This window comes from Erpetoichthys calabaricus, chromosome 7 (assembly GCF_900747795.2).
Source record: "Erpetoichthys calabaricus chromosome 7, fErpCal1.3, whole genome shotgun sequence".
NCBI lineage: Eukaryota > Metazoa > Chordata > Cladistia > Polypteriformes > Polypteridae > Erpetoichthys > Erpetoichthys calabaricus.
Genome location: NC_041400.2, coordinates 166,802,503 through 166,829,995, shown reverse-complemented (window position 1 = coordinate 166,829,995; position 27,493 = coordinate 166,802,503). Strand labels below are relative to the sequence as shown.

The 27,493-nt window shown below is 38.9% G+C and overlaps 1 protein-coding gene across 3 annotated transcripts in view; it reads right to left on the bottom strand.

Annotated features, from left to right (window-relative positions):
* Positions 1-27,493, bottom strand: part of hexb (hexosaminidase B (beta polypeptide)) — a 64,181-nt gene that overhangs the window by 20,722 nt on the left and 15,966 nt on the right. For all 3 annotated transcript variants that reach the window (XR_007935370.1, XM_028805678.2, XM_028805677.2), the window contains exons 3-9: positions 24,275-24,340; positions 21,896-21,942; positions 16,594-16,704; positions 15,304-15,405; positions 11,905-12,037; positions 6,590-6,770; positions 2,027-2,113 (exon numbers count right to left, since the gene is read on the bottom strand). Coding sequence is in view for 2 of the 3 variants with exons in the window: in XM_028805678.2 (XP_028661511.2) it covers positions 2,027-2,113; positions 6,590-6,770; positions 11,905-12,037; positions 15,304-15,405; positions 16,594-16,704; positions 21,896-21,942; positions 24,275-24,340 (727 nt within the window). In the remaining variant the exon portion in view is untranslated. The remainder of the gene's footprint in view (positions 1-2,026; positions 2,114-6,589; positions 6,771-11,904; positions 12,038-15,303; positions 15,406-16,593; positions 16,705-21,895; positions 21,943-24,274; positions 24,341-27,493) is intronic.

Genomic DNA, 27,493 nt, shown 5'->3' with positions numbered 1-27,493 from the left:
AAAACAAGAGACACTCAAATAAGAAGAGCTACTGCCATACCCAGAGACAACCTTCTGGAATATAAAAAACAAAGACAACAAGAACCGCATCCCCCTTGTTGTTACCTACAACCCACATCTTGAAGCACTTCGAAAAATTATAAAAGAACTTCAGCCAATGCTAAACAATGACCAAACACTGAAAAATGTATTTCCTGAACCTCCCCTCCTGGCATACAGACAACCACCAAACCAATTGTCCGAAGCTCCCTAAGTGAACCAACAGAAAATGGCACATCTCCCTGCCTACAGAAAAGATGTAAAGCATGTGCCCACATTTATAATACAGACCATGTAGTTATACCACACTGCCGACTAGAACATCACATAAAAGGATCATTTTCTTGCAGATCACCTAATTCTCTGCATGAAATGTCCTGACACTGCACTCTATGTGGGAGAAACTGGACAAACACTCCACCAGAGAATGAATTTACACAGGTTCCACATTAAACATGGCAACACAGATGTTCCTGTGGCGGCCCACTTCAACAGCCATGGACACTGTGAGAGGGACTTTAAAGTGCTTATGGGCAACTTCAGAACACAGCAAGAGAGAAAAGAATGGGAGGTTAAACTCGTGCTAAAATTTAACACATTGCAACATGGCTTGAAAAGAGTTTTATGGCCAGGTATGAGGATTGTTTGCATCTCTTAGACTTGACACAGACTAGCTGTCTACAGACCCACATTGCATTGAAAAACTCATCAGAAACATCAAGAGACTTTGTTGGACAGTTATCTTATCCAAAGATCTTGACTATACAGTACGTTGTTCTCCTCTGTTGCTAAATGAATCTATTAATTTTTTACATTTAAGATTTCTCACTTAAAGATTTACCAGTGTTGTTTCTTGTCCTAGTGTCTATATAAACAAAGGGAACTCCAGTTTCTATATTACATCTTGCTTGAAGACAGGGCCTGAGTTGCCTTGAAAGCCTGCATATTGTAATCTTTTTAGTTAGCCAATAAAAGGTGTCATTTTTCTTGACTTTCCCCTTGGAATTAATAAAGTTTATCTAATCTAATTTCAGTGTATGCAACAGAATTCCACTGTTTCTTCACTGAAGATGACATATTTCCTTACCACTAAATATCATAAGATTTGTGTAATTTCATTTCGGAGAAAGGATGAGGCTGCCACAGGCAGTTGATGGTTAAAAAAAAGTCCAAAGTCCTAAAATTTATGAAAGATGACAGAGGGGAAACAGGTTTTAACTGATTTGTACATAAACGACAGATAAACAGCTTACATTCACATACAATGAGACAGCATCATTATATGGTGTGTGTTTTTAAAGATTGTCAGGACTTCTATTGCATATTGATTTTTTTTCTAAACATTATTATTCAAGTTTTCAATCAAGGATGTGGTCTTTATTTCTGCCTATTTGGACCATTTATTAATTTTCATTCTTTTTGAAATTTTCATAAATAAAGTTAAAATCAAAAAACTTTGTACAATATGGGAGGTGTCCAAAAATTATTAAAAACAAGTAAAATATATTGAAAATCATTTACTTTTTTGCTTCCGCAACAAAAAATTAGTCAAAGTGACAGTAGCAAAGTGCCACTCCCACAAAGCTTCAGTGTCTCTTCTGGTTGTCTCTGTTGAGTTTTCATGTTCTCCTCTTTTACCTTACAATATTTCTCTAGGTAGTTTGGTTCCCTTTCACAGCCTAAAATGTAGATGTCAGGTGAATTTCCCACTATGTGTGAGTGTAAACAAGTGTGAGAATGTATGCCCTTTGATGGATTGTCATGCTGTCCCGGGTGTGTGTCTGCTTCTTGCTGAATACAACTGGAATAGACGCTGTAATGGAGAAAAGTGGGCTAAGGAAATGGGTGGATAGAAAAATGTGAAAAGCACAAAGGGAACAAAGCTTATCCTAGTTTAACAAACAATCTGAGTATTTTAGAGAATGGAAACATGAAGGGAAAGCTTAACACAAGAACTTTCAGATTTTAGAAATTTGGTTATTCTTACTTGGCGATGTAAAATGACTCCAGCTTGCTGTAATCTTTCCCAAATCCTTGTTCATCCATAAACGTTTGAATATCAGGGTTTGACTTCCTATAAAAATATAGACAGATAACTTAAATTAGGTTAAAAGTTTCTTCTACTTGTATAACCATTTTTAACATCAACTGATTAATTAAGTCTGACAAATTCAATGGTAAACAACGGATTCATTACGGAAAAAAAACATACAGGTTTATAGGTTTTTCATTTTATGAAACATAAATGTATTTCAGTTTGATTTTTGAATAATTCATGGATAAAAGACTAAGTGCATTTGCACAAGTTTAAAGCTATATAATGAATAACAAAAAATGTTAAAGAATACATGCATTACGTACATAAACACAAAAAGTAGGTTAAACGCACAGTAATTTTAATTTATATAAAAGAAAACAAATTGGGTGTGTGCTCCCCACGACTTTCTCGTATACTGAGATAGAGGAAAAGGTCATCAGAATTACTTCCAGTTGCACGATATTTCTCAAATATCACGTCTTTGTTTCTCATCATAACTAACTGATAATATCAATAAACAATCATTTACCTCTATTTATAATCAAACTTTATATTAAAATGATATTTTCTCACTTAGTGAGGTCGAAAACGGTGGTGGAATTTTTTCATGATTATATACTCATTACCTAGATTACGCGCAAAGTAAAAAAAAGTCACCTAAACATAGAAAAAGTGTTAGTATTATATAATCTTTGTTGCAATAGGTTAAACTGCATTTAGCAACATTTAATTATGATAATGATGGTGGAAATAAAAAAAAAATCATAAAATTAAATGTATTACCAGGAACACAACTGGGATGTAGCAGCTTTTTGTTCTCATTACATCTTTATATTTACATGGCATGCTCAATGTTTACACGTTATTGTTAAACTGATGATGTATAAATTAAGATAAAATTAATAATAGGTACTGAAAGAATATGCATTATATTGAATACAGTTTTTAATATCATGTATGCATTTATATTTCCATGATACAAAAAATGTGGATGGTTGTTTAAATAAAATACTAGTTCCGGTTGAGTAATTATTCTCAAATTTCATATCTGTTTGCTTTTTATCATTATAAATATCTATACAAGATTTGAATCATCTATCTGTAATTATAACCATAGTTTGACTGAAAATTTGCGAAAGTATTTAGTTAAAGTACCACTTTCGATTGCTGGAAGTGGCCCAAAAGTTGATAGGATTCCTTATTTTAGATATAAAGTAGGTGTTCAAAATCTCACTGACCTAGGTCAAAGCGTTTTTGAGTTATCGTGTTTACACACAGAGAGACAATTTCTAAAATGCTATTTTTGGAATCAGGAAGGTCTAAAATGTCAAGATTCATCAAAATCTCGAGGTTGAATTTTTTTCACGATTCCTATAATTTCTCTATATTATGTATACTTGAAAGTAAACAAACAGTCTTGGTACCGTAAGTCTATTAGCATTATAAATGAGCTGTGGCTCACTGATTACAGAAGAGAAGAAAACAAAAATTCCACTCAACATAATTTCTAGAAACGTAAATCTTGAGTAGGGGTGCTGGGGTGTTGGAAATTCAAGATGAGTTATAAAAGATTAAGTTGCAGTTCTGCTGACCAAGGTCAACTGACCACCTACCCCTGGCTGGGTATCTATCTTACTAAACCACAGTTAATTTATGCACGGCGGACGCACCTAGGCGCATGCCCCAGAGTCAAACGCAGCGGCTTCCCAAAACGCGGTGGCTTCCCAGAGTCAGTAGATGGCACCCAAACAACACAACCTGTGGAGTCAAACGCAGCGGCTTCCCAAAACGCAGCGGATTCCCAGAGTCAGTGGGTGGCGCCCAAACAACACATCCTGTAAACTAGACTTAATGAACGAAGACGCCCACACAAAGAAACCGCTTTAGTTCAAATATGGTTATTCAATTAAATGGAAACTTTACCATGCCTACGACTTGTGAACTAAACCTGAGGTAAAGCGTGCACGCCAGGTTGTACAGCAGCCTGGACGCGACCGCCCACACCACCGCATATACCCTCCATGATATTTCATCACGCAGCGGCTTCCCACCGAAGCACATATTGCGCCGTAGCGCACGCCTCAGAGTCAAACGCAACGGCTTCCCAGAGTCAGTAGGTTGCGCCCAAACAACACAACCTGTTCACTACACTTGCTCTAATCCACTGTGCCAGTAATATAGATCACATAACGGTCACAGATTCAAACCCAGCAGCTTCCACGACTCAGTAGCTGGCACACGAACACCACAACCTGTAAACTAAACTTGCTGTGCTCCACTCTGCCAGCAGTCAGTGTCAGCAAAGGCAACAGAATCACGTCTCCACAAAACGAAACCGCTTTAGTACAGATATGCTTATTTAATTAAATGACATTTCCCCAGGCGCACCCACCCTCCATGATATGTCATCCATCCAAATATCGGACGGAACAGAAACTGATTGCCATTCTTGGATTTCCGATTCGCTAGCGAATCGTGGGCTTACTTGTTTTACAAATATTATCTTATATATTGTGGAGGAGTTTAATAAAAAGTCTAATAAGGAGATTAAATCCCTTCATGCTTAGATTCCAAGGCTTCTAATATCTCTCTATTGTTAATGCTCAAGCGTTAACAGCTTGGCTTTACAAAAATGACAACAAGTGCCACAAGAGGATACTGATGGGAGAAGCAGAACAGTGAGGGGTCAGTAACAGTTTATAGCTGCTAAGCTTGTATTTTTGTGCAAGTGACAAATACATTGAGCTGAAATATGAACATCTAATTAGCAGCTTTAATTAGTATGTTAGACAAAAGTGGTAAGTCTTCACCTTAAGTTAAATCCTGAGACTAATGGAACTCCTCATTCCATTTAGGCCATGTATCTAAAAGTTTAACATCCTACTGTTTTATTAAACCCTAGAATCTTTACCTAACTGACATCCAAAGATTTTATTGTCTGATATTGATAAGTAAATACTGTAGGGCCTGCATTGGCTACGTAAGAAAGATTATTTAGAAATCATCCCTAAACATAACTGGAAGCCAGTGTAAGGAACTGAGAACAGCAGTTATGTGGTAATACTTCTTAGTTGTATAGCTTTTGAATTAATAAACTGAAAGATATGGAAAGACTGTCAATAGCACATTTTTTTTTTATATATAAAATACCTTAAATCTTGATTTTCCCCATGGGATTAGTAAAGTTTATCTATTCTAATCTAATCCTTTTATATTATTAAAATGGAAAAAGCATGATTTGTGTAATGAAATAATGTGTGTATTAAGAAAGAAGGCCAAAATTGTGTTCCAGCCGCTTTTAAAACTTTGTAAACATTATTGCAATAGCAAAAAAGCAGTAATAAATATTTAAAAAGCATGGATGACATTTCAATTCATTATTGCTTTACAGAAGTTTTTTTTTTCCTTTGTTGTCACACCACTGTGTTAAAAAGCACAAACACATACAATTCGCTGTCAAAAACGACTGAATTCACCATTATACATGTTTATACAGTTTAGAAATAGTCACATGTTTTTTTGTGACACTTTAAAAATCAACTGTGAAAAGGAAGTATAAAGAGCCTTTGTTATTCATTATAGGCGGAATTATTTACTCATTGTTGAAGCTGGCACTTCTGTTGTACCCACTGAAAAAAGCGTTTAGCTGGAAATTTAATAAGAATGGCCTAGAGCGTAAACTTTTTTTTTTTATTTTTAAACACTAACACTAAAGGGGCTCTGCTAAGCTAGTCTGTCAATAAATGACTTTATTTGTTTCATTTCCAGTTATACAACTCACAGTCCATACTGTACATCTGCCCAATGCTGGTAATGTTAATCATATCCAAAACCATCTAACAAAAGCACTAATCATTGCAGTTATGCAACTATTTTAGTCTCTCCAAAAAATGTAAAAGTCAGCTGAAATACTTGCTGAGTGTCTTTAAGGAAGTTCCAGTACCAGACAGTAAGCTCAAACAGAAAAGCAACAGTCCTCACTGCCACACAGACTTACATGGAGGTGAACCTCACTTCAAACTGCAAAACGCACTTTCAAGGGCTTGTAAATAACTCTGTCCAGCCTTTCTACTTAGACCACCCTGGCAAGAGCAACTCTAACAGCAGTCCAAAACCTCTGGCTAAGAATCTCTGGGGTATCCTAGCCCCACCACCATGCCAAGGTATTTAACCAAACAAAATCAGGTTTACATTTCAACTGCACAGAAACAGAATTATGATTTGACTGATCCCTTCCTTGTACACAAACACAAAGATGCAGGCATAGTTATTTTTACCATTAATATGTGTTAACGTTCTCTTAGAATTACATGGTCATTCTAGAAAGCCCTATTTAATGCTTCTGAACTTAAATTAATAAAAAAAACCTGCTTTTTCATTTCTTAAACCCTTCATTTTCAGGCTGAATGGCAGTGTCTACTGTAAAATGTTTCCTCTTCTAATTCTCAAAACTAAAATTTTCCTGTCTTTGGAAGAATTTTAAAAACATAATATTTTAAAGACAAGACTTACCAGCAGGTGAAATCCACTTCATCACCTCCTAGGTGGACATAGGCATCAGGGAATACGGAGCTAACCTCTTTAAAGAGAACAGACATGAAGTCATAGGTAGTGTTCAGGATGGGATTCACTGGGCCATAGGTTCCAGATGGTGCAACCCCAGAATAGCAAGTTGTAAGAAGGTCTTTCTGACCTGAATGGGACAGGAAAAATGCATATCATGTTGTACAAATGTAATGAGTTGATTGAAGGCAACTGTTAAAATGTTTAACATTAACTCCATTCCCCACAAGTCAAGTCAAGTTGGGGAGCATGGACTGGTACAGTGCATTGCTGCACTCACCACACGATGGAACAGCTTGAGATCCCAGTTGGCAAACCCCAGGCAGACATGCGGTCCAGTCCCACCCTCCGGAAATGACCCTCTATTTGCCGCAGCCAGGTGTTACCTGGGTGACCCCTTGGCCTGGTCCAGCCACTCAGGTCCCCAACAATGAGGATCCTACGAGATGAATCACCCTCAGGGAAACGCGCCACATGGCCATAGTGCCGTAACTGACGCTCCCTCACAATGCAGGTAATGTGCCTCATTCAGGACTCCATGAGCAACCGCTCATTTGACACAAAGTCAAACCAACGGTACCCAAGGATTCTCCAGAGAGACACAGTACCAAAGGAGTCCAGTCTTCGTCTCAGGTCACTGGATAGCGTCTCACCAGGACTCTAAAGACTTGGACCTTTGTCTTTTTGCATAGATACTGGGAGCACCACACACCCCTTTCCAGCGACCTCATGACCCCCCCATGCTCTCCCAATCCGTCTACTGACTTCATAGGAAGAGTTACCAGAAACATGAATGTCACTGCCAAGATAAGTAAACCTCTCGACAAGGTCGACACACTCTCCGCAGACAGACACACTGCTGATGGCTGTGCCCAAGAGGTCATTAAAGGCCTGGCTCTTGGTTTTTATCCAGAACACTTACAAGCCCAGACACTCAGACTCCTCGCTCAGTCTCTCAAGCGCCCCGATCAGAGCCTCCATTGACTTCCCCACAAGTACCCCATTAGTGTACAGTATAACAGTGTATTTTAAACCATTCAGTTTCCGAGACAGCAGAAAGGCTTTGTTTGCCCTATTTATTATACAGATAAAAAAATAATATGTATTACAACTTAACTGATAAAAACAACTGAAAATAATAACAATCTGCTAACAACTTTACATTGACCATCATAAGAGTTAAAAAAGGTACAGTGTACAGGTAACAAGCACTGAATGATTTCTTTAAATAGGATTTACATTAAAACTCCAACGTTAATAACAGCAAAATAAACCTCCGTTAATAATTTCTCCATTACATATACAGTACATAAAATAATTTCAATTACGATATACAAGCCTTTCATGATACCACTGAAAATAACGAAAAAGAAAATGTGGCAAAACAAAGCATATAATATGAACAGCAACACTATACATAAATGGAAGGAAAACACAAAGCCATGTAAATAAAAGGATTCTTATACTGTGTAATTTATAACATCACATGCAATTCCTCACAAACAGCCTAAAAGCAGCACCTATCCAGGTATTAACTGTTGCACACAGTAATTAAAGGAATAGTCCACTTGTCGCATAATCCTTATGTCAGTTATCCAGTCATATGCAAAATTGCTTTTCTGCTAAAATATTGTTAAATAAATACTTCTGGAATCATCTGCAGACAAAAGGTCACTCCTATGAGGCTTTAGGTTTCTGGTTTATGATGTACGCTGATAAATCCAGACATATTTATTTACCAATATTTTATCCAACAAATGCATTTTGTGCCAATGACTGGATAAATGACATGTGGACTATGCGACACAAGTAATGCAAGATTTTTTTTTTTTTTCTTGGATGTTTTCACACTGTTTGCCTTTGTACAGCATCGGTCACTATTGGTTTCTATTAGGTCATAAACTTCTTTCCCTCCATTTTGTATGGAAACATGAGATTAGTTTTTTTTTTTTCTTGGCCACCCCTACAAAGTATAAGGGCTAGGTAACATATTAAAAAAATATTTTTGGGTGGGGTATTCCTTTAATCTAGACATATCTTTATATTTCTATGGAAGGGAAATATCCACAATCTCGTCAAAAACAGCTGACACACCGTTGTCATCACAAGGCATGAAATTTTAAGCTAATAACATTTTAACGTGCAGGCGAACCTTTCTGTCATTTTTGTATGTGTCCACTGGCCCATTTTTTCTACAGCCACTGTAAGAGATGGGAAATGGAAACCAGTAGCAGTGCTACTGAGAAGACAGTTTTGTATAAAACACACTCTGGCAAACATGAATTTTAAATAACTGTTAGAAACAGCAAGGCGATACCACAAATGTGAGTGCATCTGTCACTGCATGCATTTGTCTGCACACTGTAGTTATGTTGCTCATTTATTTGTTTTTAAGGATATATTTGTGGTGTAATCAGATGGTGGTGAATGTTGTGAGCTAAGTATGGAGGTGAAACACACACTTTGGTGGAGATGGCCATCACAAAAAAACCTGTAGGAAGGAGATCTGGGCACAACCAACCCACCTAGTAAATCCAGATAAACGGACTGTTACCATTTTAACTGCTGTGGAAGAAACCTTAATACTAAGACAGATTATAATTTGGACATTTAAGAATTAAATTTGGTAAAACTGAGCAGCCAATTCCCAAAATAAAGTGGAAAACATCCACCCTTCCTTTCATTTTTATCTTCTGCTTATCCAACTCAGGGCCTCATGTTGAGCCATGTATTCTGTCTAGTGGCATTGGGCACAACTGAAGAGTGAATAGAGATATCACTCTGTTGCACACTCACAAACACATTTACTAATACTGGGAAAATGTAGCGCCTCCAAGTAACCTGACAGACACGCAATGGGGGATCAACAGGGAGAGCAATTGACACAAGCAGATGGGTGTTGGAACTCTGTAATTAATAATATATTATCATCTAAAAATATTAAGCCAATAAAAAAGACAGCACAATTGTAGTTAAGAGGCTTTCAATTATCCTATTGGATGAATATTTGAATTTATAAATCTCTATAATGCATGAAGTATGTCATCTATCAGTAATAGAGCTAATTTACTAGTCTGTTTGTTTATGTGGAAATATGTACACACACACACACACACACACACACACACACACACACACACACACACACACACACACACACACATATATGCAGCTTGGAGATCCACGAAGGGAGAAAAAAGAATCACGTATCATAAAATAGTTTTTATTCCTGAGCTTTCAACCCCTTTATTCCCCCTATCAGGGGTCTTCATCAGAGGATAATGCTTAGACTTACAAGAATCAAAGGCAATATATAGTAACACATTAAGGTTGGCGGGAGGTGACTAAGTCCGTATGGCCGGGGGGGTGGGGGGGTTCTATTATTGGGTGTACAGTTTATTTATTATGTACATGTTCTTCTTAAGTTGGCATAGGCTGGATTTATGTCCAAGTGTCTGTTGATGGCGTTTTCATCTGATAGCCAAGACTCGGCCAACTCTCTGGCACTTTTAGTACTGGCCTTAAATTTTACTTTTACATTGTCCCAGTTGAATGTGTGTCCTGTCGATTTAGTATGTGCATAGATCAAAGATATTGCGTCCTTTCTTCTGATGGCGTTGCGATGTTCCTGTACACGTGTTGAGATTCTTTTTGACGTTTGTCCTATGTATACCGCTGAGCAAGAATTGCATGGAATACTATAAACTGCGTTTCGTGTTTCTGCTGTCGATTTCTTGTTTTTAGCATTAAACAGGACCGTGTGCAGATTGTTCGTGGGTTTGTGTGCTATTCTGATGCCCCACTTGGTCAGGATGCGTGCTGTGCCTTCTGACACACTGTGGTGATAAGGGAGTGAGTACCAGGTGGGGGGGGGGTTTTGATTTAAGTCGATTGTTTGCTGATTCATCCGGCGTCTGCTGTGTAGGCTCCGATTAATGAATGTTTTTGAGTATCCGTTCGAGGTGAAAAGGTGGAAGAGATAGCGTCTCTCATTAATTTTTGTTTCCTTAGTATTACAATGAGTGTGGACTCGTTTAAACAGGGTTTTCACGCAACTCCGTTTATGAGATACCGGGTGGTTGCTGGAGAAGTGTAGAATCTTGTCTGCATAGCATTGTTTGCGGTAAACAGTTGTGGTCAGGGTGGTGTCACTATTTCTTTTGATGTAAATGTCCAGGAAGCTGATGTGTCGGTTCATTTCTTTTTCCATTGTGAACTGGATTGCAGGGAATATTGTGTTGATGTGATTGTAGAACTCATTCAGACCTTCTCTTCCATATATATATATATATATATATATATATATATATATATATATATATATATATATATATATATGTATATATATAATGTGTTAAACCCCATTATAGCAAATACTGAAGTAATGAAATTTTCAGAATAACGAATACTTTTGTTGGCCCAAACAAACATTCATACAACATCATGTTTAACGAATTTCGTTTAAACAAAATGTAAATTTCAGTATAACAAATGTTTTTTTGACCAAAAATGGTCACTGAAGATAATAATGTGATGCAAAAAATACTTAATGCTGCACCTATACTTTCCGTGCTGAGTGTCTGGAGCCCTGCAACAGGCTTTTTCAAAGAAAAAGAGAGTCTGTTGTGAAATTTCTGGTCTTGGAGAGAGTGCAGGTATGACATCATACACATAACTGAATTCTCAGTCAGTGCTCCACCTAGCATCTGTGTGGGTAGATCTGTTGCGTGTGGATACTGTACTGTTCAAGTTTCATAGCAGTTCAAGGTTTTCTTTGAGATGAACAAAAAAACAAATAGAGGAATGGAGTCAGTTTATACTGAAAGAAAAATTAACAATCTTGGATAAAGCTAATTCCAAAATGAAGAAAAATGACATAGCGAAAGCATTTGGAATCGAGTCTCATCTTCATCTAACATCTCACTTTCATTCTTTGTATTTTCATACCTGTATTTCTATTTTAAAAAAGTTACATCCAAGGTCTCATTTTTATTCAAGTATTTCTGGGTAACTGCTAAATTAGGAAATTATAAAATAAAAATAACTTTTACTTTTACATTTGTAAAAGAATCGCTTCTCTTTAAAGGTTTACATATTTTATGTTCAGATAATTAAAGTGAAAATGTTAATGTGCCTATGAGGAGATGTGGATGCATTTGCTCATCGCAGCGTTATGCTGACTTTGACAACTGTCATAAATTAGGTTTCATATCACATGTGAAAGACCTGCTGAGGAGAAAGGCATCATATGACTGTATACTCACCAAAGCCCCAGGACTGAGTGTGACCAGGTGTGTCAAATTCTGGAATAACTCTGATTCCACGTAATCGAGCATATTCAATTACAATCTTCACATCCATATGTGTGTACACATGAGTGTATGGGTGGTATGAACCCTGTGGAAAATCCACCCAAGAAATAAAATAAATGCATCATGTAAATAGCTTTGTGAAATGACAAAGTACACAACTCACACTTTATTTTTACTTTCTATATTCTGCACCGAGAACATATTTTTCTATTTCTTTAAATTCATTTTTTCAAATTTCATCATCACATGAGGTTCCTCCCATAAGAAGATTAATCTTCACTTACAGGGTGGGTATTCTTACAAAAGCAATGCTTGGATTAAATTTACATATGTACTGTATGTACATATTCATATATTCTCATACTTACTTAATTCAGGTAAGGGCTGTAGGCAGACACTGCCTATCCAAGATGAACTGGGTGCAAGGTAGAGAAGCCAGCTACGGACAGGGTGCCAATCCACTGCAGAGCCACTCACACATAACTACCACTGGCCAGGTTATTGGCATTCCCATACTAACACATATATGTATGTCTATACGGATGTGGAGGAAAAGCAGGGTCCTTGAAGAATAACCCACACAGACATGGGAAGAATGTGCAAACTTCACCAAGACAGGCAGAAAATTGCTTCACCAACCTACATCTGTTCTCTTTTTTTTAAATGAAACAGAATGATCCTTAATGGTAATAAAACAATTTCCAATTTGAACTATGGCATACTTGTTTCTTAAACTGATGATCACCTTGTCATTAATCAGGGCATCCAAGAAAGCAACAAAAAACTGTATTAATGGGATAAAACTAAACACTGATATACGTAGCAATATAACAATAATGGGTTTGAAGTTACTGTTAAAGGCTATAATTTAGCATAGTGGCTTTAGGCAATTCTGGAAATTTGAGTTAGAGCAGGATTAGGAGAAGAAGGTTTAGTTTAACTAGAGCTAATACAGTATATACACTGTAAAAACATATCTATGACAAGAAGACGCGGTGACTTTTGGGAGCGTTTCCAAGTTATCCCCAAACCAAATATTTAAAATACAAAAAGATTTTAATAATTTTAAGTGAAGTTTAACACTACTAAGAGAATACAAAATAAAAATAAAATAAAAAGCATGACTTACACAGGTTTGGAATATGCAAGTGGTTGAAAATGACTATCACATGGGCTGACTGGCCCAGTCATCCACTAGTACTCTCAAAGCACTCCCTGCTCACCTTTCACAAATCCTTCAAAAACCTTCTCCACACTCTGGCCTTTTCTTCTTCCTGCCAACTGAGCTCTTGCCAATAATTTACCTGACCAACACCTAGCACAATAGACCTTTGACACAAGGGTCTTTCAAGTCCTGGTTATTTATATCTTTCAGGCATGGCACACAAATCACCTCTGAAGTGCTGGTGCCATGCAGAGGCCCCTGGGTTTGTATTCCTTGAGTTCCCTCTAGTGGTCCCACATGCTTTCTTCACTGATGTGTCTTCTGTATTATAGTCATGGACAAATGAAGCCTAGTAGTTCATAGAAGGCCACTGTACTGGTGTTCCATACCATCCCATACTGGTTGTGGAAGTACCAATACATTAGTGGACATTCTTCTATGCCTTTTCTTTATTAAATAAGGATTTCGTGAAGTCCTCATTTTGTCTGATAGTGTCCATGGTTCATATAACCCGAGTCACTACCTATCAACGACTGCAAATCCGTTATCATTTACATATGCAATCATGAGAATACTGAATTAAGTGCTAATTAACACCAGACATTAAATTTGAACAGCCATTTTTCCAGGTTTACCTAGGTCAGTCTATCACCTCTAAACTTTTTTCCTCCACTGTCTATGCTCTTGGACATCCTTTGGGAGTGGTTAACCCATTTTTTCATATCATCAGACACCTCTTACAACCACATCTTCTTTGGACTACAAGTTGGCCTCATCCCCTCCATTTAACTCTTGTTGTTTCTCTTCAAAGAAATCATCCTTTGCTGTTCACCCCACATACAAACCCACCCTCCCATCAGCATAACACCCAACATCTCCATAGCATTCACCTGTGAAATTCCACACATCCACCTGGTCATTCTCATCTCTGCACTTGCCAGGTTTGCTTCATGTTGCACTCTCATTAGCCATGTCTCACTTCTATAGAGCATACTACTCCTCAGAACAGTAAACTTTACTCTTCAGTGCCACAGAAATTTATTTAGAAGTGAGAATGAGGGACAGCTCTGAGAATTTCTTCAACTCACTTGTTGCCCTGGCTGTGACTGCTATACCTTAACCTTTGTCTGGACTCAGTGTCAACCTAAGTAGCTGCACTTCCCTGCTGTCTCCAAAACACCTCCATTGCTAGTGCTGTATCTCAATTTACATGTACTACGTGAGCATTACTCTCGCACACTTTCTGCAAAAAAAGATTCTGCCTGTTGACTACCTTTCATAAGAACTACATTTCTTACACAACCACTTCTGCCAAAACATGTACTAGATTTAGGCGAACCCAAACCCCCAAACATACTTAACACACATGCCATACAGCCGTGTACACACCTCTATCATACCTACTGCCCCTTTGTCTCCAACCACCTTTTTGGTCTTCTTGCATTCATCTTGAGACCTTCCACATTGGATTTGTTTTCCATTTCATTCTTCTCTTTTAATTCTGCTTCAGTTTTTGCCATCAAAATAAGATCATCAACAGATCCCCACCTTCACCTCAAAGCTTTTAATTATTGTCATTTGCTGCTCTGGCCATTGTCCGTGCTTCTTAATAAAATGACATGATTGTACACACTAAATATTTCCCCACAACTAACTCCTCTCTCACTGCCCACATCTCATCATGTCTCGTGACATCCTGTCAAATGTCTACTCCAGATCTACAAATGTATAATGTTGTTCTTTTCCCAGATGATGAAGATGAAATACAGTATGCATTTTATATATATGTTGTATAAATAGTGTAGTTCTCACTTCATTTCATTTTTTGATTTAACTATTTTAAGCCACAGTACTCTCTTTAAACATTCTTCTATCAGAGATCAGCCAGAAGTTAATCAAAGATAAGGATTAAAATGAATGAAGGACTAAAAATTGATGATGTTTATGTGCATCATTTTTTCTTACATAATAAATATAACTTTATAAATTCAATATGCTTTGTCTATAAAATATACAACTAATAAGAGTCTCACATATTTCACTTCCAAAAGCATACTTCTCTTACAGAAATGTACAATAATTTGTTTGCAAACAGTCACATAAAATGTTACGGTCCAGAAGATGCTTTAAAGGAGAAAAACAAGAGATCACATCAAAAAAGTTCTGTTATAATAAACTTGACATACCTTATCACTCAAATCTGGGAATGCTGTGCTTTGATAGGGGAAAGACTGGTCATCCACAATGTGCCAGTGAAATACATTAAACTTGTTCATAGCCATAGCATCCTGCAGAATATGTTGTAGACGATGTTAGTTATAGTTTGAATACTAATTTACAGTTAAACTATTTTTTGACATTATTGGAGTTTATGTGCCATCTATTTCTTATGCATTGAAATTGGCAGAGGTATTTTACAGTCTTTTAGGAAAGGAAGGAAGGAGGAACTGCACATGAGACACAGGAAAATCTAAGTTAAACAAAGTGCATCCATCTATATGTAAAAATGTTTTTATATAAAAAAAAATCTGAAAGGGCATCATAATTTAAGACAGCTTCTTTAGGAATCCAGAAATGTAGGAAGAGCTAAACGCATTGAAATGTGACATATGATGGAAGATTGATTGGGCCATCATGGTGGTTTAGTTTGCAGGGATGTTACATTATAAAGCTGTCTGCGGATTTGGATCAGTTTTCAAATAATTCTGTTTCCAGATTTTTCTTTACTGAGTAGAGGCTCACAGGGCTTAAGCAGATTTACAGATAACATTAACAGTAAAGTATAACCTAACAAATGATATGCACAAATATAATTAAATATATAAAGAATTCTATATCTTTTATTCTAAGGTAAAGAAAGTAGCATAAGTTCCAGCTAATATTAGATACAACTAGTTTAACACCACCAACTGGTGTGTAAATCTGCTATTGTGTGAGCTCAGGTGTATCCCTTCTCCAATGTGCCTTTCTACTTAATCTCACTGCTGCCTTATTTAGATCCCCACTAAAAGCAGCTCACATTGGGTTAACACTAGAAGCGCCTCAGCCCATACCAAGTGCAGTTGTGTTTTTTAATCATCAACAGTGTGCATCTCATACTCCTGTCCTTCTTTGATCTTTCTTAAGTTGCTGTATTTCAAACGCCCATGTTGTTGTAACTCTGAAATTCTATTCAGAAAACACAAGGGATGTGCAAACTGTATATGTAGCTGCTTTGTGAAATATGTAGCATTTAAAGCAGCAGTCTGTATCTATTTTATACTCAAAGTGTGTTTCAGTATCCACAAAATTTGAAATGGCCAGTTGAGCCCAATTTTACATTTAACACAGGCAATAAACTTCTTGTAGCATAGTGCAGTGTTATGGTTTGTGAAGTCAACATTCTTAATAAATGAACAAAAACATGTTGAAATATGAATAAATCCAAGAAACTACTGATGGAATCTCATCAAAATATCACATTAACATTTCCTCACCAAGTTAGCAAGAATGACTTTAAGTGGCAGGAAATGACGCGATGAATCTAACAAAATCCCGCGATGTTGGAACCTTGGAAAATCCTTTATGTTAGTCTTGTTGATCTGATGCTGTTTCCATAATTTGGTAGGAAAAACAAAACACAAAACAAAAATAAGCTGTTAATATTAAATCAATTTGTAGGTGTACATAGTAAAATATTTGAAAAATAAAAATATGCAAACTAGTAATATCTGACTCAAGAGTATTCCTCAGTAAAGACTGGTACAATCACATTAGCCAAAAAAAAAAAGGTTTGAACATTTCAATTAAAAATAATATTCAATGTTACTTGAACAAAGGTTAATGATTCTGGGCATTACATGTAAGTTTGGCTTGTTTTTTTTTTCTTTTTTTTTACTTAATCATTAATATGGGCAATGACATCCTTCATATCTTCTGAAACAATACGATGACCAGTGAGATTTTCTACACTGGATGGGATGGATGGATATGAAAGGCACTATGATAGATAGATAGATAGATAGATAGATAGATAGAGCGAGCTATAGTCCCACAACGGATTCCTGGGGGATGCCACTTCTAAACATCACCCAGCTGTGATACCATAACCCTATACATCCAGTGTTTAACCTAATTTTGCACCCATCTAATTCCCACTTGTTTCAGTTTGATCACTAGCCTCTCACATGGGGTTTTATTAAAAGCCTTCTGAAAAGCAGGACACAAAATATGATTGCATCATTTTGTTGCATCCTTATAGAATTTCAACATAGTAATGAAACTTGATCTTCACCATCTGAACCCACGCTGACATTTCTTAAGAAATGCTTTAATTAATTTACTCATAATGCATGTTCAGTTTTTAGGAATATAGTTAGTTCGACTTCCGTAAACCTCCTATAAAGAAAAAAAAATGTGGACAGTGTTTTCCCTTGCCCGGACGCAGGCCACTGTGGCCCCCCTCTGGAGCCAGGCCTGGAGGTGGGTATCGATGGCGAGCACCTGGTGGCCAGGCCTGAACCCATGGGGCTTGGCCAGGCACAGCCCAAAGAGGCAACATGGGTAACCCTTCCCATGGGCTCACCACCTGTAGGAGGGGCCAAGGAGGACGTATGCAGTGTGAATTGGGTGGTGGCCAAAGGCGGGGACCTTGTCGGTCCGATCCTCGGCTACAGAAGCTGGCTCTTGGGACGTGGAATGTCACCTCTCTGAAGGGGAAGAAGCCTGAGCTAGTACGCGAGGTTCCGGCTAGATATAGTCGGGCTCACCTCGACGCACAGCTTGGACTCTGGAACCAATCTCCTTGAGAGGGACTGGACTCCCTACCACTCTGGAGAGGTGTCGAGCGGGTGTGGGCATACTTATTGCCCCCCGACTTGGAGCCTGTTCATTGGGGTTTACCCCAGTGGACAAGAGGGTAGCCTCCCTCCGCCTTCGGGTGGGGGGACGGGTCCTGACTGTTGTTTGTGCGTATGCCCACCTGGAGGGGATGCTAGAGGGCATACCTTCTGGGGACTCCCTTGTTCTGCTGGGAGACTTCAATGCTCATGTGGGCAATGACAGTGAGACCTGGAAGGGCATAATTGGGAGGAATGGCCCCCTGATCTGAACCCGAGCTTTGTTTTGTTATTGGACTTCTGTGCTCATCACGGATTGTCCATAACGAACACCATGTTCAAGCATAGGGGTATTCATATGTGCACTTGGCACCAGGACACCCTAGGCCTCAGTTCGATGATCGACTTTGTGGTCGTGTCGTCGGACTTGTGGCTACATGTCCTGGACACTCGGGTGAAGAGAGGGGCGGAGCTGTCAACTGATCACCACCTGGTGGTGAGTTGGCTTCGATGGTGGGGGAGGATGCCGGTCAGGCCTGGTAGGCCCAAACGTGTTGAGGGTGTGCTGGGAATGTCTGACAGAGTCCCCTGTCAGAAGTAGCTTCAACTCCCACCTCTGGCAGAACTTCGACCACGTCCCGAGGGAGGTGGGGGACATTGAGTCCGAATGGGCCATGTTCTGTGCCTCTATTGTTGAGGCAGCTGATGGCGGCAATCCCCAAACCCGTTGGTGGACACCGGCGGTGAGGGATACCGTCAAGCTGAAGAAGGAGTCCTACAGGACCTATTTGTCCTGTGGGACTCCAGAGGCGACTAATAGGTACTGGCAGGCAAGCGGAATGCGGCTTCGGTGGTTGCTGAGGCAAAAACTCGGGCGTGGGAGGAGTTTGGAGAACGACTTTCGGACGGCTTCGAGGAGATTCTGGTCCACCATCCAGCATCTCAGGAGGGGGAAGCGGTGCAGTGTCAACACTGTATACAGTGGTGTGAAAAACTATTTGCCCCCTTCCTGATTTCTTATTCTTTTGCATGTTTGTCACAGAAAATGTTTCTGATCATCAAACACATTTAACCATTAGTCAAATATAACACAAGTAAACACAAAATGCAGTTTGTAAATGGTGGTTTTTATTATTTAGGGAGAAAAAAAAATCCAAACCTACATGGCCCTGTGTGAAAAAGTAATTGCCCCCTGAACCTAATAACTGGTTGGGCCACCCTTAGCAGCAATAACTGCAATCAAGCGTTTGCGATAACTTGCAATGAGTCTTTTACAGCGCTCTCGAGGAATTTTGGCCCACTCATCTTTGCAAAATTGTTGTAATTCAGCTTTATTTGAGGGTTTTCTACCATGAACCGCCTTTTTAAGGCCATGCCATAGCATCTCAATTGGATTCAGGTCAGGACTTTGACTAGGCCACTCCAAAGTCTTCAGTTTGTTTTTCTTCAGCCATTCAGAGGTGGATTTGCTGGTGTGTTTTGGGTCATTGTCCTGTTGCAGCACCCAAGATTGCTTCAGCTTGAGTTGACGAACAGATGGCCGGACATTCTCCTTCAGGATTTTTTGGTAGACAGTAGAATTCATGGTTCCATCTATCACAGCAAGCCTTCCAGGTCCTGAAGCAGCAAAACAACCCCAGACCATCACACTACCACCACCATATTTTACTGTTGGTATGATGTTCTTTTTCTGAAACGCTGTGTTCCTTTTACGCCAGATGTAACGGGACATTTGCCTTCCAAAAAGTTCAACTTTTGTCTCATCAGTCCACAAGGTATTTTCCCAAAAGTCTTGGCAATCATTGAGATGTTTCTTAGCAAAATTGAGACGAGCCCTAATGTTCTTTTTGCTTAACAGTGGTTTGCGTCTTGGAAATCTGCCATGCAGGCCGTTTTTGCCCAGTCTCTTTCTTATGGTGGAGTCGTGAACACTGACCTTAATTGAGGCAAGTGAGGCCTGCAGTTCTTTAGACGTTGTCCTGGGGTCTTTTGTGACCTCTCGGATGAGTCGTCTCTGCGCTCTTGGGGTAATTTTGGTCGGCCGGCCACTCCTGGGAAGGTTCACCACTGTTCCATGTTTTTGCCATTTGTGGATAATGGCTCTCACTGTGGTTCGCTGGAGTCCCAAAGCTTTAGAAATGGCTTTATAACCTTTACCAGACTGATAGATCTCAATTACTTCTGTTCTCATTTGTTCCTAAATTTCTTTGGATCTTGGCATGATGTCTAGCTTTTGAGGTGCTTTTGGTCTACTTCTGTGTGTCAGGCAGCTCCTATTTAAGTGATTTCTTGATTGAAACAGGTGTGGCAGTAATCAGGCCTGGGGGTGGCTACGGAAATTGAACTCAGGTGTGATACACCACAGTTAGGTTATTTTTTAACAAGGGGGCAATTACTTTTTCACACAGGGCCATGTAGGTTTGGATTTTTTTTCTCCCTAAATAATAAAAACCATCATTTAAAAACTGCATTTTGTGTTTACTTGTGTTATATTTGACTAATGGTTAAATGTGTTTGATGATCAGAAACATTTTGTGTGACAAACATGCAAAAGAATAAGAAATCAGGAAGGGGGCAAATAGTTTTTCACACCACTGTATGGTGGGGATGGTGCACTGCTGATCTCGACTCTGGACATTGTGGGTCAGTGGGGGAAGTACTTTGAAGACCTCCTCAATCCCACTAACAAGCCTTCCAATGAGGAAGCAGAGCCTGGGGACTCAGAGGTGGGCTCCCCCATCTCTGGGTCTGAGGTCACCGAGGTGGTCAAAAAACTCCTTGGTGGCAGGGCCCCGGAGGTGGATGAGATACGTCTGGAGTTCCTCAAGGCTTTGGATGTTGTAGGACCAGGCACTGCTCATCACTTGTCCAATACAGTCCCCACAGTGAAGCATGGCGGTGGCAGCATCATGCTGTGAGGGTGTTTTTCAGCTGCAGGGACAGGACGACTGGTTGCAATCGAGGGAAAGATGAATGTGGCCAAGTACAGGGATATCCTGGACAAAAACCTTCTCCAGAGTGCTAAGGACCTCAGACTGGGCCGAAGGTTTACCTTCCAACAAGACAATGACCCTAAGCACACAGCTAAAATAACGAAGGAGTGGCTTCACAACAACTCTGTGACTGTTCTTGAATGGCCCAGCCAGAGCCCTGACTTAAACCCAATTGAACATCTCTGGAGAGACCTAAAAATGGCTGTCCATCAACGTTTACCATCCAACCTGACAGAACTGGAGAGGATCTGCAAGGAGGAATGGCAGAGGATCCCCAAATCCAGGTGTGAAAAACTTGTTGCATCTTTCCCAAGAAGACTCATGGCTGTATTAGCTCAAAAGGGTGCTTCTACTAAATACTGAGCAAAGGGTCTGAATACTTAGGACCATGTGATATTTCAGTTTTTCTTTTTTAATAAATCTGCAACAATTTCAAAAATTCTTTTTTTTGTTTGTCAATATGGGGTGCTGTGTGTACATTAATGAGGGGAAAAAATTAATTTAAATGATTTAAGCAAATGGCTGCAATATGACAAAGAGTGAAAAATTGAAGGGGGTCTGAATACTTTCCGTACCCACTGTACATACCAAGATAACACTTGGATTATGCAACACAAGTAAAACAAGTTTTTTTTTTCTTTTTCTACTAACATGTTATGCGTCATTTGCTGTTGTGCAGTATTCCTTCAAACACTTTTACAAAGCAGCTTTAAAAAGAAATGTGTCAGTATTCAAAGGAAATGACCTATATTCATGATTCTTGTTGCCCACTGTTATCTTATTGTGAGGTTCAAATACACTATACCAGGTTATCATGAATGCATAGTTTACAATACAATAGGTCAAATTAAAAAAGGTAATTAGAAAACAAAAAGCATGAGAAACAGTCCTTAAAAACATAATTATACAAAGGTTATACAGTTTTATTGCAACATGAGGAAAAGTCAATAAATGCATAATTATCATACCATTCCATTGTCATCTTGGTAAACAAGCTGGCTAAATGTTTCAAGTCCTGTTTAAAAAAAAAAAAAATATATATATATATATGTTTTAAAGAAGTAAACATACTAAATATATAAAACTAAAATAATTCTAGCTGTACCAAATTTAATGTACAATTTAAATGTGAAGTAAATAATCAAATCTAGTCCCATAAAATACATCTAGTATGTATTCAATTCATTCATTAATTATTTATTCAATTTATTCATTCATCTGCACTCCACTACAAAAATAGTTCACATTACATAACACGAGGGTTCAATATCAAAGGCATCTTTACTTCATTCAGAAGACAATGGTAACAACAAAAGAACAATATTTCTAAGCCAATATGCAGGTAGTCAAATCCATCCTACTGATAAAGTTCTGTTGCAGGTCATACACATTTCTTTTAGTTTATTTCAGAAAGTTTGGTTTCTATGTTTTCAGCATTCTGTTTGAATCCTATGCCCAGTCAATAATATCTGTGTTAATTCTGCACATTCTCCCAACTTCTGTCCCCTGTCAGAGACTGAGTGTAGGTATTTACCCCGAGATATACTAACATCCCTTCAAACACCGTTTCCTGATGTGCGCTCAATTCTTCCTGGGTAGGGTTCATATCCCCACAACCCTGAATTGGATTGAGCTTGTTTGACAAAGTATAGTACTACTGCTTACCTTCAAGTCAAGTCAAGTTGGGGACCATGCACTGGTACAGTGCATTGCCGCACCCACTACACAATTAAACAACTCGGGATCCCGGTTTGCAACCCCCCAGGCAGACACGCGGTCCAGTCCCACCCTACGGAAATGATCCTCTATCTGCCGCAGCCAGGTGTTACGTGGGCGACCACTTGGTCTGGTCCAGCCACTCGGGTCCCCAACAATGAGGATCCTACGAGCTGGATCACCCTTGGGGAAACACGCCACATGGCCGTAGTGCCGTAACTGATGCTCCCTCACAATGCAGGTAATATGCCTCATTCGGGACTCCATGAGCAACCGCTCATTCGACACAAAGTCAAACCAATGGTGCCCAAGGATTTTCCAGAGAGACACAGTGCCAAAGGAGTCCAGTCTTCGTCTCAGGTCACTGGATAGCGTCCATGTCTCGCAATCATATAGCAAGACAGGAAGCACCAGGACTCTAAAGACATGGACCTTCGTCCTTTTGCATAGATATCGGGAGCACCACACACCCCTTTCCAGCGACCTCATGACCCCCCATGCTCTCCCAATCCGTCTACTGACTTCATACGAAGAGTCACCAGAGACATGAATGTCACTGCCCAGGTAACGTCAACACTCCCTCCACAAACAGACACACTGCTGATGGCTGTGCCCAAGAGGTCATTAAAGGTCTGGATCTTGGTTTTAATCCAGGACACTCGCAAGCCCAGACACTCTTGGGCACACACGCTTACCATACACAGATTAAAAAAATAGACCCTTAAAACACTTCAAATGTCTTCTGTATAGTCAAGCTTTATGAAACTTAATGTATGATGTAGTGTACTATGGATAATTATATGCAGTAGTGGGCAATATGGCAGATGATCCAGGATACCAAATGAAATTCTTCTTCTGGATTTTGTGATAAAACGTTTTTCCGATAAGCTAAAAAAAAATTATCTTCATATATAATATGCTACCATGGCTGTTTGTTTGTCTGTCCAAGATTTTAAATCACCTGTAGCTCATTCAGTTACTGTCAAAATATGACAGGGGTCCTGGTGCCAACCAGTAAGTCTACAGGTACAGTCTATAGTGGACATGTTACTTATTTTTAAACAAATAGCTGGAATTCTATTTTACAAGTAATAGGGTAAACAAAGAAATAATCATATTTTTCTGTTAAATTCCTTAATGGCTTCAGTTGAACCATCAGTCAACAGAATTTTTCAGCAGGATAATCCTTGATGCCAAATGGTAAGGAAAAGAAGATAACACTGAACTCAGCTTAACTCAGTGAACTTGAAAGACACCAGACATCATTCCAATCAGCGTCCCAGAGGTGTGACATCACCCACAGCACCATAATGCCACCCTTAATTATTACATATATCCAGTAATACATCCATTTGTAGTCTCTATATCCTTTTCTAGAAAATGGGGACCAAACCTATCTTGACTACACCAGTTCCAAAATAGGATGGGTATTAGTCCATCACATGACACAGACACACCCAAAGCTACTAGCACTGGACCAATCTCGAACTCACCGGACAAAAATCCACAAACACAAAGGTACAACATGCAACACCACTTGGACAGTGACAAGGATGGAGTTGTAACCCAGGTATTGTAGCAATGTTCCTTCCATAATTCATCACATTTAAAAACAAAAATAAAAAAGTTACCTCTTAGAGCACCCCAAACATTGGCAGCAGTCAGAAGAGATATTGGTTGATCAACAACAAGGGTATCTTTGGAAAGCAAAAAAAAATAAAAGTTATCTATGCACAAAATGTGTTGTACTGTACTTAAGAACCATTCAGACTAATAATGTATCAGACTCCTGCACCTACATTCTAAATATTAAAAGGGGCCTGTAAAGATCTTTAATGGAGTAATGCCAAGCTCAGTGCTAACTACACTGTTCACAAGAGCACAAAAAGTGACCAAACGATGCACTTATTAAAGTGACTTGTTATGAAAAAGTGAGCATGACCGCCTAACCTCAGCCTTCTGTTTTTAGAAGGAAATAATGATTGCAGGGTTAATTTAAAATGTGTAACTTTTAGTCTACTGTTATTTTTTATTAATTAGGGGCATTTGAACTTTGTCTCAAAAAGGTGGACTAGGTGTGCTAGTATAAGGTTAACTGTATGACTAACTTCAGTTAAAACTCTTCAGCTATACGAGTTTTAAGCTTTATAATGATATCATCCTCCTTGGCAATGCGCAAGGTGAGCTAAGAAGGCCAAAAAGTTTTGAGTACAAAATAAAGCCTGCAGACATAATCAACCAAGTTTCTTAAAGGAATACTCTACCAAAAGTGTTTTTGGTTTGTTTTAAACTTCTTACATACCCTAAATTGTTTATAGCAATGGCTGAAAACTATTGCAAAATAATCAATTTCTAGAAAAGGAGTGAGAAGCACATTCTTATAGGATTGAGCTTTTGAAATGCAGACCGAACTGTTCACTCATTCATTGGTCATAAAGACAAAACTACAGAACGTTTGGGTTTTTCATCACGAGTTTGTGAAACCGCACCAATGAATTTACATTCTGCTTGCTGAAACACCTTGGATATGACCAAAATAAGGCATACTTTCCACCTGATAATGTTTTGATTTGATTTTTTATAACCTCTAAGTGTACATCTCTCTCAGACCAGGCTCTGTAAATGTTGATATCATATGATACATCACGGTAGCCATTAAATGAGCTATTACAGAGCAAGACCTCTGGCCAATGAATGAAGTTAATCAAATAAAATTGTAATTATACATTTTCAGAAAAACAATGTCATTGACAGCAAACAAACTAAAATAAAGCTGTATTTACTATTTGTTTTACTTCAAAAGTCAACATAATATATAATTTGGCTAGGGGTGTCCAAACTTTTGCACAGAACTGCACATACACCTGGATACCTGACATATGCATTATGCAACACGAGTAATCAGAGATTTTGTGTTTAATGGATGTTTTGAAATTGTGATTGCTCAGGCTGGACTGAGACTGAAGCCCACCGTATGTGGAATTTTGTGATCTCCATTCTCCATGAAAACATGAAATTTAAAGCTTTTCTCTTTTGTCATCACTACAAAAAACGGCATGCAAGTAAAAGATACAAACATTATCATCCTGGATGAAGTATTCCTTTAAACTGCTCAATGCCCTAGCAATATTTGGAAGGTTTGTAGCACTTTTGTAAGAAGCTACAAAAAACAAATCTGTAGTACATATTGCTCAGAAAAAAGATACAGGGTTAAATTGTTAGACTGTAGAATAAGTTCTGCCAAGAAAGGCTTCAGAGATTTTGTCACGATTTAATAGTGTATGAAATTATTAAGAGTTCTGTCTCTCTATATATATACCCTAAGTTCTTGTCTATAAGCCGCGGCTTATCTAAGGAAAAAAGTTGTGAAAATGAAAAAATAGAATATCGGCTTATACATAAATCCGGCTTATACAGTAATCCCTCCTCCATCGCGGGGGTTCCGTTCCAGAGCCACCCGTGAAAGAAGAAAATCCGCGAAGTAGAAACCATATGTTTATATGGTTATTTTTATATTGTCATGCTTGGGTCACAGATTTGCGCAGAAACACAGGAGGTTGTAGAGAGACAGGAACGTTATTCAAACACTGCAAACAAACATTTGTCTCTTTTTCAAAAGTTTAAACTGTGCTCCATGACAAGACAGAGATGACAGTTCTGTCTCACAATTAAAAGAATGCAAACATATCTTCCTCTTCAAAGGTGTGTGTGTCACATAGATATAGAAAACAATCTCTAGCAAACAAATCAATGGTGCTGTTTGGCTTTTAGGTATGCGAAGCACCGCGGCACAAAGCTGTTGAAGGCGGCAGCTCACACCCCCTCCGTCAGGAGCAGGAGCAGGAAGAGAGAGAGACAGAGACAGAGTTTGTTTTTCAGTCAAAAATCAATACGTGCCCTTCGAGCTTTTAAGTATGCGAAGCACCGTGCAGCATGTCATTTCAGGAATCAGCTTTACAAAAGATAGCAACGTGAAGATAATCTTTCAGCATTTTTAGACGAGCGTCCGTATAGTCTAGGTGTGCGAACAGCCCCCCTGCTCAATCCCCATACGTCAGGATCACAGATAGTCAGCACAAGAGAGAGAGAAAAGAGTAAGCAATCTAGCTTCTCAGCCATCTGCCAATAGCGTCCCTTGTATGAAATCAAGACCCATTGTCCGCAGAAATCCGCGAACCAGCAAAAAATCCGCGATATATATTTAAATATGCTTACATATAAAATCACAATTTAAATGACCGCTACGCGCGCGTGTTGACTCGGCGACGCCCAGAGCAGAAAGAACGCGCTCCGGCCGCTCCAACCGCGCCATGCGGGGAGTGAGAGAGACGCCAATATCTCACACTCTCTCCCCCCTTAAAGAAATTAAATGGGTGCGAGTGAGACCACTGACCTCCCTCCCTTCTATTAGTTATAGGTTATAGTACGTTCGGCTTATCCATGAGTCCGGCTTATCTATGATACGATTTTATTTTAAAAATTCGTATGATTTTTGGTCTCCGGCTTATACATGAGTCCGGCTTATAGACAAGAACCTAGGGTATATATATATATATATATATATATATATATATATATAATCCAACGTCTGTCTGTCTGTCTTTCATGAGAGAACGGATTCAGCATTTCGGTTGATTTTGCGACCACTCTCATCGCGCTAAGTATCATAGTTCGCTTGCGGTTTCCGATTTATTTGACCGAATCCGAGAAAGACACAGCACACCGAGAGGAGGGGAGCAGGGCCCTCCTCACTCACACACCAGCCTTGTGGCGAATGTTACATCCACTTCACTTAGTTAGCGAACAACAGAACTACTTAATAGATTTAGATCTTTTTTTTTCTTTTCTAG